At 40.9% G+C, this 16,343-nt stretch overlaps 1 protein-coding gene across 1 annotated transcript; it reads left to right on the top strand.

Moving 5' to 3' along the window:
• The first annotated feature begins 3,281 nt into the window (after window positions 1-3,281).
• Window positions 3,282-15,949, top strand: LOC145440757 (inositol hexakisphosphate kinase 1-like). The gene is made up of 5 exons (XM_080318503.1): window positions 3,282-3,564; window positions 5,671-5,815; window positions 7,844-8,013; window positions 10,999-11,174; window positions 15,127-15,949. Exons 1-5 carry the CDS (start codon window positions 3,402-3,404, stop codon window positions 15,517-15,519), a joined length of 1,047 nt encoding a protein of 348 aa, XP_080174629.1. The 5' UTR covers window positions 3,282-3,401; the 3' UTR covers window positions 15,520-15,949.
• The last annotated feature ends 394 nt before the right edge of the window (window positions 15,950-16,343 follow it).

Consider the following 16,343-nt stretch of genomic DNA (forward strand, 5'->3'; position numbering starts at 1 on the left):
ACAGCTCGTGAATTCATGGTTATTCCAAATGGTGTGGTGAGCACGGTGGATTTGCCTGGCGAAACCATCATATATGAATGTCTTGATCAACGATGTTTTACGTTGGACCGACAGGCGTTATACGTCGCATATAGGCCTTGAAATTACAGCTAGTTAGTTAGCTAAGTTGGGGAGATATTATGAACGAAGCAAACACGTCGTTGGCATCAATGTCACTCTGATATGAATAGAGAATGACAGAAATTCATGTGCAGAATAAACCTGTGAGCACCAGTAGCTGTACCCCGTCGCATTGGTTTTGCAATTCCTTTTTCAAAATATATACAATGTGCATGATGTATGCGGTAGCCGAAGCTACAATGGATGATTAGAGTTATGCAATTCGATTCTTACTTCAGCTTACACCCCTAACCGCTGGCAAAAACGATGGACAACTATATAAAAACTTGATCACGTTCCGTTTAATTAATCATGTTCCCTTTAATTAATCAATGTATTAACGTATAATATTTTTGAATAAAATATTCATTTTATTCCCGAAGCTTTTCGGCTGACCCTCGTCAGGGGAATATCGTCAGCAATAATGCGAGAATTCGAATAACTATGTTCAGCAACAATATATATCGCTAATTATGACGTCACACAGAAAATATACAAAGTTAGGAAAACGAGAGAACTGAAGCGTTGGCATGGAGATAGCGAGCAAAACAAGTTAATGCGCGATTTTCAAATGATACACAAATTCTTTCTGTTGGCATAGACTAGGTTTGCTCATAGTGATGATGGTGGACTCAAGAACAGACAAATGAAATAAATTGCGACCCTTAGCCAATATAGAGAACATGTCCTCGTGATAGTTAGCAGCACACGTATGATTTTCGAGTAAATGTTTGCCTATAGAAGATTTTTGACCCATGGCCTGGTTATGTTCAAGAACAAGCGGATTGTTAAGCTGCGAATTTGAGATATAAGATTTGACAGATGGTGGAATGTGTTCTTTGATACGGTCCTGCAACCGTTTGGAAGTTCTCCCTACGTACCGACAATCGCAGTGGCACTTGAATTCATAAATTACGTTGCTTTGTTTTATAGCCGGGAGAACGTCCTTTCGGGTTGCAGGAAACATTGGTATCGTGGTAAAAACAACATTGGTTTTCACCGCTGGATAACAGCGGTAGACTGCTGAAGTTATCTGTGTCTCAAATCGATAAGAAACCGGGCCAATCCAAGGAAGATGAATGTACACATCCCTATTTTCACGAGAAATTACTTCGGGGGTTTCTTCTGGTTTGGTATCATTCCAATGACTTAACTTTTTACTTATTGTCCGCTTAATAACATACTCTGGGAATCCGTTGTCAATGAAAATTTTACGGATGTAGTCAAGTTCATTATTCAATTTGACCTCGGAACAAATCATCAACGCCCGGTGAACCAAGGTGCCGATTAAATTGATTTTACGACTTTTTGGGCTGAAAGAGCTCCATCGAAGGTAATGACCCGAAAATGTGGGCTTCCTATAAACGGAGGTAAGGAATTTTCCATCCCGTTTCTCCACAAGAACGTCAAGGAATGCCAGGCGATTGTTAATTTCTTTTTCTGGGTCAATGCAACAGAAGTTGGCGAAGTGGTTGATCAACATACTGGAACCTGTTCGCGAACTTTACGGGTCGCATTGCGTACGCGATTCTTTTACCTTCGCTGATGAGATGCGTCGCTCACAGCTATCCGCGCGCGATAATTTCCTAGGCTCATTCGACATAAAGAGCCTTTTCACCAACGTACCACTAAATGAGACGTTGAATATTTGCGCTGATGCTCTATATAACGGTAAGCTAATACCCCCTCCTTTCTCGAGAGCTACCTTCATGGAATTGATGAGACACGCTGTGTGTTCTGTTGAATTTAGTTTCAACAATATCATGTTCCGACAATCTGATGGTGTAGCAATGGGATCACCATTGGGTCCTATTCTAGCCAATATATTTGTAGGATTTCATGAAGATAAGCTCTTCTCTTCTTCTATTAAACTGCCCTTATCATACCATCGCTATGTCGATGACACGTTCGTGATATTCGATAATGAATCTGACTGTGATACTTTCCTGGGAAATTTAAACAAACTACATCCAGCATTGCAATTCACGTCGGAAAAAGAAATTAACAATCGCCTGGCATTCCTTGACGTTCTTGTGGAGAAACGGGATGGAAAATTCCTTACCTCCGTTTATAGGAAGCCCACATTTTCGGGTCATTACCTTCGATGGAGCTCTTTCAGCCCAAAAAGTCGTAAAATCAATTTAATCGGCACCTTGGTTCACCGGGCGTTGATGATTTGTTCCGAGGTCAAATTGAATAATGAACTTGACTACATCCGTAAAATTTTCATTGACAACGGATTCCCAGAGTATGTTATTAAGCGGACAATAAGTAAAAAGTTAAGTCATTGGAATGATACCAAACCAGAAGAAACCCCCGAAGTAATTTCTCGTGAAAATAGGGATGTGTACATTCATCTTCCTTGGATTGGCCCGGTTTCTTATCGATTTGAGACACAGATAACTTCAGCAGTCTACCGCTGTTATCCAGCGGTGAAAACCAATGTTGTTTTTACCACGATACCAATGTTTCCTGCAACCCGAAAGGACGTTCTCCCGGCTATAAAACAAAGCAACGTAATTTATGAATTCAAGTGCCACTGCGATTGTCGGTACGTAGGGAGAACTTCCAAACGGTTGCAGGACCGTATCAAAGAACACATTCCACCATCTGTCAAATCTTATATCTCAAATTCGCAGCTTAACAATCCGCTTGTTCTTGAACATAACCAGGCCATGGGTCAAAAATCTTCTATAGGCAAACATTTACTCGAAAATCATACGTGTGCTGCTAACTATCACGAGGACATGTTCTCTATATTGGCTAAGGGTCGCAATTTATTTCATTTGTCTGTTCTTGAGTCCACCATCATCACTATGAGCAAACCTAGTCTATGCCAACAGAAAGAATTTGTGTATCATTTGAAAATCGCGCATTAACTTGTTTTGCTCGCTATCTCCATGCCAACGCTTCAGTTCTCTCGTTTTCCTAACTTTGTATATTTTCTGTGTGACGTCATAATTAGCGATATATATTGTTGCTGAACATAGTTATTCGAATTCTCGCATTATTGCTGACGATATTCCCCTGACGAGGGTCAGCCGAAAAGCTTCGGGAATAAAATGAATATTTTATTCAAATGTGTCATGAAGTTCTGTACTCCTAAGCGTCTCTCTGTATAATATTTTGTCGGTCTGTACTTTCTACCAAGGGATAAACAACACATATTTTCGGGCATACAGAGTATTTGGTTCTACAACTGTAGTTTTGGGTAGCAATCTTGAATCTGACATAATCCGCATATGAAGGAGATACTGGTACCGTACAACAACCAAGTAACCGGTCATGACTGTTTACTGACGACTAAAGACAAAACGTCGGTGTGTAAAGTACGACACCAAAAAGAGATGGATTTTTATCAAAATATGGATCAGTCTCTGGCACACTTCACGCCCAAGTTTCAAGGTACGGCGATATTGCCACATTTAGTATAGTAGCGACTTGCATGACACATAGTTTCTTAGCATCGGTATAATGCTAGAGTACCGGAAATGATACTTTCATGTACAGGAGAAAACTCGAATCAACGCCCATTGCGACGATTTCACAAAATTTAAGCCCTTGCAAAGGTAGCTTAATACGATTTCATTGCCGGCAGACGTAATATCCCGCCGATAATATATATATATATTATATATATATATGATTTGGCCGTGAAGCGCAATGTTGAAATTTGTACCCTTTATACAACTGCATATAATATGATGTCAGTTCTACATCGCATTTAATACTTTTTGATACCTTTTCGACCATAACTATTTCATTGCACTTTGCGGTAATGCCGTGAGCTCATCACGACTTCACAGATATGGCATATGTCCATTAGCTTGCGTAGCTTTGTACTACATGTGTCATATGCTGTGAACCCACCAATCGAGGTTTCAAGGTTTCCACAGTGGAAAATGCCATCGGACCTATAATTTTTGTTTGTAAATCAACTCAGTACGCGAATTAACCATCTCTCACTACTCGAGTCGAATACTTAGGATTAATACTCGATGCAGATTCGAATACTCAAATCATTGCGCCCAGCCCGTAGGCCTATTACAATAATGTAAAACGAGGCAAGCTTGCTGCACAGGCATTTGCCATTCTCTTGCTCTTGAGAATGAACAATGAAATGATATGAGCTGAACTTTTTTTTTTAATGGGCACGACACAATGGAGCTTATCGCCTTTTTAGGCATTGGGCTCCTCGACACAAATTACATAATGTTCATCGGTCTTTGATATCTTGTATTCTCGGGAGCGTCTTTTAACCTCTGTCGCAGTCGTTCTTCAGTCGCTCTCCCTCACATGCGTCCCGATCGTGGTCGTTGCTGCCGACTTGTAGCTCGGCTCACTTTTTACGTCTGGGCTTTTCAGTGCACTGCGGTTGCAGCGAAATCGACGATGAGGAGCCCAGATAAATCTCCGAGGCGTAGAATTAGGTCAGAACCGGGATTCAAAACCACTTCCATTGTTGTCGTGACGATGCTGTCTAACTATAGCTAACTAACCTACGGATAGATACGCAACGCCCGTCGTCACGCTTGCTTGCCCAGAGGTAATTACTGCTCAGCAATCTGAACGCAACATAACTGCTAATCCCATAGCTGACGACCAGAGCGCTCAAATTAAGTAAAATTGATCTTATTTGAAAGCTACTGTCGCGCTAATTCTGAAAATATACATATATATTTCATCAAGGCAATGGAACCACGCCGAAATAGCCTTCAAAGTCTGAAAATCGGCATTGTCCTAAACAATCGCAGCGACGCAGCACAATGAATAAAACAATAGCCCTTGCGTGCTTGCGATTGTTCAGAACAATGCCAATTTTCAGGCTTTTAGGTGTATTTCGAGGGGGTTCCGTTGCCCTTCTCAGATTTTAATGTATATTTTCGAAATCAGTGCGACAGTAGCTTTCAAATAAGATCAACTTTATTTAATTTGAGCGCTCTGGTCTTCGCCTATGGGATTATCAATTATGTTGCCTTCAGATTGCTAAGCAGTAATTAGCTCTGGGCAAGTAAGCGTGACGATGGGTGTTGCGTGTCTATCCGTAGGTTAGTTATCTATAGTCTAACCAACTGCGCCACTCGCTTCCCATATATGAGCTGAACCTGATGCGATGTCCTAGTTTTCGCGAATTCAGTAATTCTAATGTAATTTGGAGCAAACTGTGTAGCTATAATTCTAATTCTAATCTAATTTGCCAAAGCTAAGAATTTTCTAGTTTTCCAAGTCTGATTCGGCGTGTTATCCTGTTGGTATTTGAACAGCATACAATATGTGCAGAACACTAACCGTCCAACGAAGTTCCAATGGTGTTACGCATTCGCGTATACACAGTACATATTTTGCAGTGTAGTTTGTTGGACTCCCACACTCTCGTGAACAAAGATTTCTTATTATCGAGTATAGACTATACTATAGGCTATAAAGAATGATTCACTAACAGTGCAAACGTCAGGCATTAAGGCTTACCGCACCAACTGCCTCGCGTTTAATCGGCATTGTTATTCGAAGGCGTTATCGATGTCACTGTAACCGACGACGGAAAAGGTTACTGTCGATTCGAAACTTTGTGGAATGACACGATATTGGACAAACATTCACTACACCGCGACTATATACTTGACCGAGATGCTAACGACGAGAAAATTGCTTACAGGTAACATCATAGACATAACATATACCGGCTAGGGCTGGGCAAAATCGAGTACCTGAGTGATTCGATTCTGAATCGAGTATTTTGCTTCGAGTCGAGTCGAGTAATCGAGTATCACTTATTATGACGTCACATCAGTTTGGGAGATGACAAAATTCAAATATGAACTTTTAGCCTACCACAAATAATATAAAGCCTGTCGTACACCATGTAAAGGTAATTTGCAGCATTGCAATACGTGTAACGCATGCTGTCATACGAGCAATCGAAGTTTCAAGGCTTCCAGAGCTGAAAATGGTATCGAATTATAATTTTTGTCGATAAATTTACTCTTCTTGACATGGAGCGCAGGATTTCAGTACTCGAAATAAGTCACCTTTTACTACTCGACTCGAATCATTAAGATTAATACTCGATTCAGATTCGAGTACTCGAATCATTGTGCCCAGCCCTAATACCGGCATACGTATTGTGCACTGCACAGTAGGGCTCTTCAAAAATGACTTTTTTTCTCAAATCGCACTGGCTACTTGATAAAATTGTTAGGTTACCTAATTTAAGTCTACACACCAGATTTGGTTCATTTCCAACCAGTAGCCGCATTGCTACAGGAGAACAAAGTTTCTATTTATTATATAAAAGTAAATAACAAAAAATTTGAAAATTTTCTGTTCACCCCATTAGAGTGTTAGGTTGTCTATAGAAACGAAGTTCACCAAATTTGGTTCAATTCCAACCACTGGAAGCGGAGTTATTGCCGTCGAAAAATTTGGATTTGAATATAATAGTATTTACGGTGGGCACCACTATTAATAAATAATTAAGGAATTGGTCACCGTAAATACTATTTCATTCATAATCCAAATTTTTCGACGGCAATATCTCCGCTTCCAGTGGTTGGAATTGAACCAAATTTGGTGAACTTCGTTTCTATAGACAACCTAACACTTTCATGGGGTGAACAGAGAATTTTCAAATTCTTTGTTATTTATTTTTAAATAATAAATAGAAACTTTCTTCTCCTGTAGCAATGCGGCTACTGGTTGGAATTGAGCCAAATTTGATGTGTAGGCTTAAATTAGGTAACCTAACAATTTTATCAAGTAGCCAGTACGATTTGAGAGAAAAAGTCATTTTTGAAGAGCCCTACTGCACAGGTGTGTGTATACCGGTATATAGTGTTTATTCTGTATTTCATGCCTCACTCCTTGATGCGTGCCGAATAAACAACTTTGAACCAAAAGGTGTACACACTGTACTCACATGGGGTTGCATTTAAAACAAACGGCATTTTAAAACACTTTGTTTAAAACATGTTTTTAAAAGTGTTTTGAAAAATTGTCTTTTTAAAAAAGCCTAGAAAATGTCTTTTTAAACGTTGTATAATTATGCCATAATAGTGTAAATACTTTCGAAAAAACATGTACTATGAGCGTTTGCACCCAATATAGTAGACGTATGCGATGTAGGGTGACTGGAACCCTCGAAATTGTCGTCGGTTCAACAGTTATAGCATGTTCATATATAGATCATTGGTACGGAATGGGTGTTCTGATGATGATGGCCGGCCGCCGAGCGTAAAATTGCTACACAACGATGTGGTCCCGGTTAATTTTGATTTGTTTTTGAGAGTGTTCGGGAGCCTTTTTCGTCAAAGGAGCCATGTTTACTCATATTTTCAATTGTCGATGCCAATACATTGCGACGTCTGAATTAAGGATTCGTGACGTCATGCTTAAAAAATAAAAACATGTTTTATACAAGGGCCATGTTTTAAGCGTTTGTTTTAAATTGATTTTTGCTTTAAATGCAACCAAATGCACACAGCACGGCCGAACGGATGAAGGGTGATAATTGTCATAGACCAAAAAGATTCACAACATCGCTCCGCATGTTATTTACCATAGTTGAGATACAATAAGAATCCTAGCATGGATATGCAAGTCGTATTTACCAATATTTCTTTAGTGAAATGTCGGTGATGAAATACATTCATTGTTGCCAGTGAATACGCCTTAATTATCTTGAAAGGAGCGCTGACCCCGTGCAGTTGGAACGAGAGAACGGGTTCCGATCCAACGATTACACTCGCGACCAGAAATTTGAGGAGTCCAAGATACTGCAGGATACCGGGCAGAACCCATGGGTGGACAGAGTCCATAGGATCGGAAGACATGTAAAGTACATCGGGCGAACGATTCGTATCCTTTCAAAGTACCTTGTGTGTATTTTACAGGATTAGAGAGAGAGAGAGAGAGAGTCTTTATTTTCATCCAACCAAAATACATAACACATAGCGGTGATGGTGGTACAGAAAATATGCATGCTCAGTATTCGGTATTAGATAGGAATGATCGATAAGACCGTGAAGGTCATCTATTCTGATCACACCAGCATCAAACAGGTACACTTGATGAGTATTTAGTTTTTAAATAGGGCGGTGGTTTGCAAACTGTTTCGACTTATCAAGTTAGATATATCTTTATCGCCCCCTAACAGCTACATAGGTCATCATTAGGGCGATCAAAAAAGTCAAACTTTTGTCAAAATTGTAGCGTTAGGTCAAAAAATGTCAAAATTGTTTACAAAGTCACAATTTTTTTGCAACCTGCATTTCGTCTGTATCGTCGATGTATTTCACAACTTTCAGCCAAATTTATCGGCTACCGTTTTAGACTGCCCATTGGCTGCTCATTGTGAATTATAAACGGCCAAATGAAACAAATAGGTTGGCATGGTGTTGTGCTCAACGTACCGCAATATCCCAACTTAAGCAAGTCTGCGTGGGCAATGAACATTGTTGAACGTTCTTTCTCCATTCTTGGCAAGCTACTTAGTAAGGACAGACGCTTTCTACCCGAGAATGTAGGAAAGTATCTTTCGTTGTACTACAACAAATTTCAATTAGTTCTCCCATAATGCGTGATGTAACTACTGGCATTCTTGATAGGTCCAGATTAACTTAAAATAAAGTTTTTCATGTAAAGATTTGTCCGTTTTTGAGTCAAAAAAGTTTGCTCAAGCCTAACTACTTCGTCATGACAGATAGTTCCAAACAGAAAAGAAGATAGTAGTACAATTCTTAGATTCTGTGGGAAAACATCTAATTACATACGCGAGGTCAAAATTTGGTCAAAATCAATTGTTTTAAGGTAACAAAAACGCCCTAGTCATCATTAGAAATGAAGTGCTTCTATTTTTCCATACTACTCAAGTAGGCTTCATCTACTTGTTTCATTTACTCAAGTAGTATTTTGTGTGTACCACTTGTATAATTCAACAGTTTGTGATGCTAAGATAATATTTTTTGCATACTTGCTATACTCAAGTGAAGTAGTTTAGTAGACGGACGTTAGTATAGAGTAGACTGACGCCGACTGCAAAATTCCGACCTACGTATTGGAGGTTTATCTAGGCTCCTCGCCGTATCATCCGTGCAAGCGGTGTCTTATAAAAGCCTAGAATTGGGCCGTGCGACAAGTCCGCAGCTGCGGCATGAATGTAAATTGGCCTGGTGCAAATGACCAAATGATCGTAGTAGTCGACAAACACCATGAAAACCACAAATAACAATAACCCATCGCTAAGAAGTGGACGGAATTCATAAATAAGTTCATTACTGACTGTAATGTATGCCAGATTACCCCCGATTTTATCATCTCCACCTCTCGCGTACTCGGATTAGTCGAACATCGTACCGCATTTCTATCAACGTCCATCGATTATAAATTAGACTTAACACCACACTAAATAGTTAATTGAATATAATTGGCTGAACATTCTAACAGCTCCTTCTTACGTTTTCGACCCCCAATCATCTCTTCGTTTTTTCGCCACCTTGTCTCACAAAATCGTCCCAGGGTGCAACATTGGGAATCACTAGTTTAGCGTTGAATTAGAAGTAGTCCGTAGGGGTAGACCCAGCGAGTCGAACCCGAGTTGAGTGGTGAAAGTCGACCTTTTTTCTAGTATATCGAAATCAGAGCCCAAGAGCTATTCCATCGGCGGTAATGATTGTGCACTGACGGATCGTGCACGTTTCAGATGTTGACTTCTTGTGGATTGTATCGCGTGATGCAAACATGCAAGGCTATTCAACGTGCGAATCGCATGTCTTTGTCTATATATGGATCGAAACGTGACTTCCATAGGTTCAAGCCTCTGTCTTGCCATGTCACATCAGATCCATCTGTTCACTTCTTTCGCTAAGCCCGGCTTCTCTGAGGGCCAAGAATGCATGGAAATTCTAAATAGGGATTTTGAGGACTTCTGAGCCAATGCATTGTAAATTGGATCGAAGTCCTGTTCGGCCGTATCGAATCCTTCCATGCAGATTCATTCATCGTGATTTTGACAAATTCCTGAATCACAATTGCACATTGCATGATGGGTCCGGGTGACTTGGTACATTTTTTTATAGTATTCAATCGATATTTTGCACCGATTTAACTAATGATATAACTCAGATGTCTATTACTACAAGTCGTATAGGCCTATACTTGTATGATGTATAGTGCACAAAATCCTTTTATTCCATTTGGCTTGCTCGGCCGAATCCCTCATGTGGCGAGAAGATGGAATACTGATCGGTTGCAGTTTCGAGATGGACTGCGGAATCCGTTCCTAAGCGTTGGATTTCATCTATATATAGGCCTATCAAATGAATTATACATGTCGAAACTTCATTATTGTTAAAACAGTAACTGATTCACTCGGTTGCTTTTAAACAACAGTCGCGTATCGTATGCATGCCATCAATTACTCACGAGGACTACGTGGTAGGGCTCACGTGGGTGTCTGATTTCAAAGACTATACTCCAAGTCGTTTCGTTACCTTCTAATCTCTTCATTGTATCCCAGTCTTGTGGTGTTTTGAAATTATGAATTTTTTTTTTAAACTGATGCTGAGAGATAACGGATTTGAAGAATACGCCCGGCTGATAAAACTTTGACATTAATTTTTCTCAAGTTTCGCAAAGCCTAGTTTGGATTTACATTTGGTCACTGAATTTCGATTGTTTTCTGATTTTCATGCGAATTTGGACGAATTAAATCAATTTCCGCCTACCCGATTTGGATTTGGACTTGAACGAGACATCGTGGGCAAATTAAGTCGTAATTTTGATTTGTAAATGTACTGTACACTCTCCCGCATCTCCGTCGAATCCTTAGCACCGCACCCGCAGCTTACATAGTACTGGAAAACATATCCGCCAACTTCGAACGGCCTTGCATTCTGGATCTTAAGATGGGAACGCAAATACACGATCTGGACTGTCCGCGGGAAAAGCAAAGAAAACACGTTGCAAAGAACAAACTCACTACGACTTGCACGATGGGCCTGCGCTTGTGCGGTTTACAGGTAATGCGATATAATCTACTATTTCTTGCCATTTTCGGAATGAAATTGAAAGCAACCGGTGTTTACAGTTTCTTGTGATGCGTGTAATGTTTATCTCCTTACAGCTTTCACGCTATTTCTGCCGAATCCAAACTACTACCGACATACCTTTGTTATTGCGGGACTGATATCATCTGAGTAGGCCTATGTGCATGTGCACGTGTAATTTCATACAAACGTTATACTGGTTTATCAAAGGTTGTTTCATTACTTAGTAATAACGGTAAATACTTGCAATTTAGCATCGCGGAAAAAATGAAAACGTACTATTGAATAGTATGTTCATATTGAAATAAACCCGGACATTTTCTGCTGACACTCGTCAGGGGTAATCGTCAGCAACTACTAGAGAATCGGAAAGAACATTGTACGCCGTGTTTGGTGATACTATTGTTGATGTTCTGCACCTCCAAGAAGCTCTTCAAATGAAAATGTATTATGGAAATTATATATTGGCATATTATAGTGTTGCCATACGTCCTCCTTTAGGAGGATTTGCCCTCCTTTTTCGTGTTTTTCAAAATGTCCTCCGAGGACGCCTAATAGGCCTCCTTTTTAGCAATCCGTCCTCCTTTACAGCTTTTACAGCTAGGATCACGGACAGGTTCAACTGAAAAACGACATAAATGACGGGAAATAGGTAATATGGAAGTGCTAGTGGGCCATTCGGCAGTCGAACGAAAGTGACGGCCTTTTTCTAGTCAACATCACTAAATTTGAGTAAAAAGTGGGTAACTTGGGAGTCGAATGAAAGTGACGACTATTTTTTTAGTCAGCTCAACAAAATTTCCAATAAATATTGCAAAATCGGTTTCGATCAAGCAACTTGTACGATTTGGCAAAGTGTCCCCCTTTCCCGATTCCAAAATTTGGTAACCCTAGCATAATACCTCCTGACACGTTTTGCCTGGCGCTGGCCTGGCCGCATGTGGCTATGTGCGCGACTTCGTGATGTTCCTTGACGCCAAGATCTTATTGAATTTTACTTTTTGCTCCGTAAATATGGAACTGTCGACCCTGACAAATTATCATTCCCGTGTACGCCTCATACATGGTGACATTTTCACTAAATATTACTAATCCGAGTCCTGATTGTACGTAAGTGGAGAGATAGCTTTGTTGCTGGTGTTTGTGGTTTTCGTGGTGTTTTCGACTACAACGGTAATTTACACCAGGCCGATATTCTTCATTATGATTCCGGATTCGCTGACTTGTAGCACTGCCCAAGTGCCCAGTGCCCAATTCCAGCCTTTTTTAAGGCAGTGCTGCGACACGTTTGACCAAGTCGCAATATTGAAGGATTCATTTATTTATCAATCCTCGTTGCATTCACATTCTGTACAGTAGCCTACCAATTAAACATTTATCATTCATCGTGCAGAACGCCTGATTGTGTTGGCTCATCCGACAATATTGCACACGCACAGCACATGTTTCCAGCCTTATGATCTCTATGGGTTGACTTATGAAACGGATGAGCCGCTCAGCATCTGAGATGCAGATTGATTGACTTTCGTTAGTGCTCATTAGTATTGTAGGTTATCGTAAAGATTGTAATCACGATGTATAGCCTATGTGTTGATAAGCATTGCTGACGTACGCGTGACCGACCGTCTAGTACCGTGTTGTTTGATGCACCGCGAAATCGATATCTGGGTACGATACAGGGCTATTAGCTGTATTACCGTCTGCGTGTTTTTGTAGAAAAACGCCCCGCGATATAGTTGACCCGGGGCCTACGATACTTAAATATCGTAAGCCTCGGTTGGCCCATATTGCTTTATTCTGAATTCTCGAAAGTTTAATCATCGAATCGTTGCGGCTATGGCTATAAGCAATCGTCGGATATGGACTTGTGGAGATTTCGCGCGATTGCTTGAGATTTTTCTGAGCCCAATTCATAAAATACACTATCTTACAATTGCGGTTCGTTTTGAAACATCTCGCGGGACCGTTCCTGCAATCTGGTGTAAACTCTCTCTTGTAGTTGCGCTTTTGCAGTCTCCGTCGTACAGAGGTCAAGCCAAATGATATCAAATTTAGAATGCATTCAGGTTTGCATTACACATTTCCATAATTCTCCGCCACCTCGCTTCTGTAGATTGTTCGGCATGTGCTCGTCTCGTCAGCTCTTCGGTAACAAGCATTTGTTTCCAGTAATCGGTAGATGTTTTCGCGAGAATCTGGTATACCAATGATATATTGTGGTGAAAATCATAATGTAATTTAAGCTAGAAGCTAGAAGAAGCTAGAAGCTACGTACTATAGCTGTTGAATCGACTATTTTGAGGGTTCCAACCATCCCATATCGTATACCTCGGCACTATCGGGTGGTAATTGTCCGTAGGCGCAGAATAAATTTTCAGTTGTAGTTCTAGCTGACCGATCGAAAATTTGTCGTTCAAGCTTTTCGTTTGCGCATCGCCATAACAAATCTCTGCTATCTCGGTTTTCCAGCACTTCGGTACATCAAGACCAAGGTCCAAGGCATAGAACAGAGTGGGCGTCGTTGATGATATCACACTATATAGACCTGTTGACTACGCCACGCGTGTTTCGACACTATTTGTGGCGAGGTCGCTAGCTTTCCATCACGGGCACTACTATAACTTTAAATAATAAGATAAGATAGCATAATGGTGGATCGTCGGGTTTCTTGATCGGTAAATCATGGTGCCAATCCCGGTTGGGTCAGACTATAGATATGATCAGTAAAGCTGGTATCCCGCTTGGCTCAGCATTTCTGGGATGGCGTGGATGCTGGGTGCGTGGGGCAAGACTTAAAAAGCCATACAAATCTATTTGTATTCCTACCTTGTCCAGCGACATAGGCATATCATGCACAGATCGTGTAAATGCGTATGAGGAGTTGGTGTACGTGTACGGTTACCATATTTTAGAATCCGGAAAAGGAGGACGCTTTTTCAGAAATCATAATAGTTATTTTACCGAAACTGAAAACAGCCGATTTTGAAATATTTACTGGAGATCTTGTTGTGTTGACTAAGGTAGGCTACGTAAGGACGTATGGTAAGTTACTAACCCTATGTATGTGGCGCAAAAAACATGAAGGACAAATATATATCATGTTCGATAGTAGATTGTAAAATATATGCTGAGTCACCTTGTCGTATAGAAAAGAAGTTGTTCACTATTTACCAAAACAATTTGGTGCTTGTCGCCTGACGGCCTTTTGCATCACAGGCAATTACAGTGCACACTTTCACGGTGTAGAACACGCAAGGGGATCTAATGAAATAACGATAAATAGCTGAATTGAAATATTTCGAATCTCCATATAGGATCACCTCACAAAAAGGTTTCGAAGTAATGCTTCATAAAATGCACCAGTGCTCTATACACAATTACACATTATTCGGTTATTGAGCTGTGTTTCTCTGGTGTTGTTGCGCGCCATCTCAGTACGTTGAACAGCGCGTGCTCCCTTCGGTTGTAATGAGACGAGTCATTTTTAAAATATGAAAAATCACTCGACCTGTCTTGAGTCATTTTGTGTATTGACTCGACTTGTACTCGAGTCATAACGAATGACTCGGTCAAGTCACATCACTATAGCGTCATTCGATACGACTTGATTCGAGTGATACATTTTGATAGCCTCTCTCGATTGTGGGGTTGTACCTGTGTGAATAAACTTGTAAAAAGTCAGCAAATGAGTATATTAATCATGCGAGGGATTTGATATCACTCAGGAGCTGATTTGAACATGTGTGGAACTCGAGATTGAACGATGAACACTGACTCGAGTTTCTGAGTCGGACTTGACTCGGCGGTGGATACAAAATGACTCGACTTGACTCGAGTCAAAACTATAAAGTGAGAGTGGCTTGTGACTCGGAACCTTGCGACTTGGTTACTATACCCTGAGCTAACCCACCGCCTTTTTTGTCAGGTGTACGAATGCGGGTCTTACCACTGCCGTGATAAATATTACGGCCGCGGTTTGTCCGAGGACGGCTTGCACGAAAACATCAAGTTGTTCTTCTCGTGCGCCAAAGAAAACCGGCCGGAGGTGCTCAGCATCATCAGCGACAAGATTTACAAACTGAGAAAAGCCGTTTCGGTGCTCGACGGCTACCGGTTCAACGGCACTTCCCTGATATTAATGTACGAAGGATGTGGAAACACGACTGCGGACGCCAATATCGCGTACAGGGCGGATGCACGCGTGGTGGACTTCGCGCACTCTTCGATATGCACTCCACGCGACCAGGAAGGCCCGGACTCTGGGTTTATACTCGGGTTAGATAACTTGTTAAAATCGATCGAGAAATTTCGCTGTTGATAAGTGGAACCTGTTCGCTGGACCCGTGGGCCGGGGGGAAATGCGATTGACAACCTTTTCGGCCGCGAACTAACGTGGCAATCGTGACGTTTCTGATACAAACGGCGTCACAATGCAAAACGACGAATATATGGACGGGGCAAGAGTGCCTTTTGCTCCATCCTTCATAAGCCTATGGCCGTATGATACCTCATGCGTGGTGACTGTTGTGAGCATTTATTTTTCCCTTTCATCGCCATCAATTCTGCAATATGCTATGCAATGTTTTATGGATACTGCTCCATGTCGTTATCTATTTGCTTAGTTATAGAGCGTCATTTTGTTCTGTCTTCGTAATTTTCATGTTTACGGTCGCCATTTTACAATCACTATGTAGCTTCCGTGTATTTTCATGGCTTGCGTCGAAAAAATCAATTCATGTCGCAATATATTCATTCGCGTGCTCTGCAGTGAGTTTCAACACTTGCGCTTCCATTTCCTACATCCGTTGATTGCGGACATTTGTGGACTTTCAATTTGAAATGCAAATCCTGAATTGGTTCTTCTTCAGGTTTGAATCCAAGCCGTGTGATAGTTCAGAATCCGTTCGGATACGGATCCAAAATTCTCAAACCGATATTCGCTCGAGATCTCAAAACCTGTTTTTGTTGCAAATCCATTCTCATCTTTTCCGCACGGGAAATTTCGAACGAGAGAGAGAGAGAGAGTCTTTATTTCATCCCACCGAAATACATAACAAGCGGGCGGCAATGATAATGTTTTCGTTACTACCTTGGAAGTCAACTGGTTTGATTACAACTGCATCAAACAGGTACACTTGTCTC

The sequence above is a fragment of the Botryllus schlosseri genome, chromosome 6 (genome assembly GCF_051294905.1).
Source record: "Botryllus schlosseri isolate E-star chromosome 6, Bs_hap1, whole genome shotgun sequence".
Classification (NCBI taxonomy): Eukaryota; Metazoa; Chordata; class Ascidiacea; order Stolidobranchia; family Styelidae; genus Botryllus; species Botryllus schlosseri.

Excerpts from the sequence above, each read along its gene's own strand:
- LOC145440757 (XM_080318503.1), top strand. The coding sequence starts at position 3,402 with ATGAAGGAGATACTGGTACCGTACAACAACCAAGTAACCGGTCATGAC. Across the intron at positions 3,565-5,670 it reads CTTCACGCCCAAGTTTCAAG|GCGTTATCGATGTCACTGTA; the intron begins GTACGGCGATAT and ends TGTTATTCGAAG. Across the intron at positions 8,014-10,998 it reads GTACATCGGGCGAACGATTC|CTTACATAGTACTGGAAAAC; the intron begins GTATCCTTTCAA and ends CCGCACCCGCAG.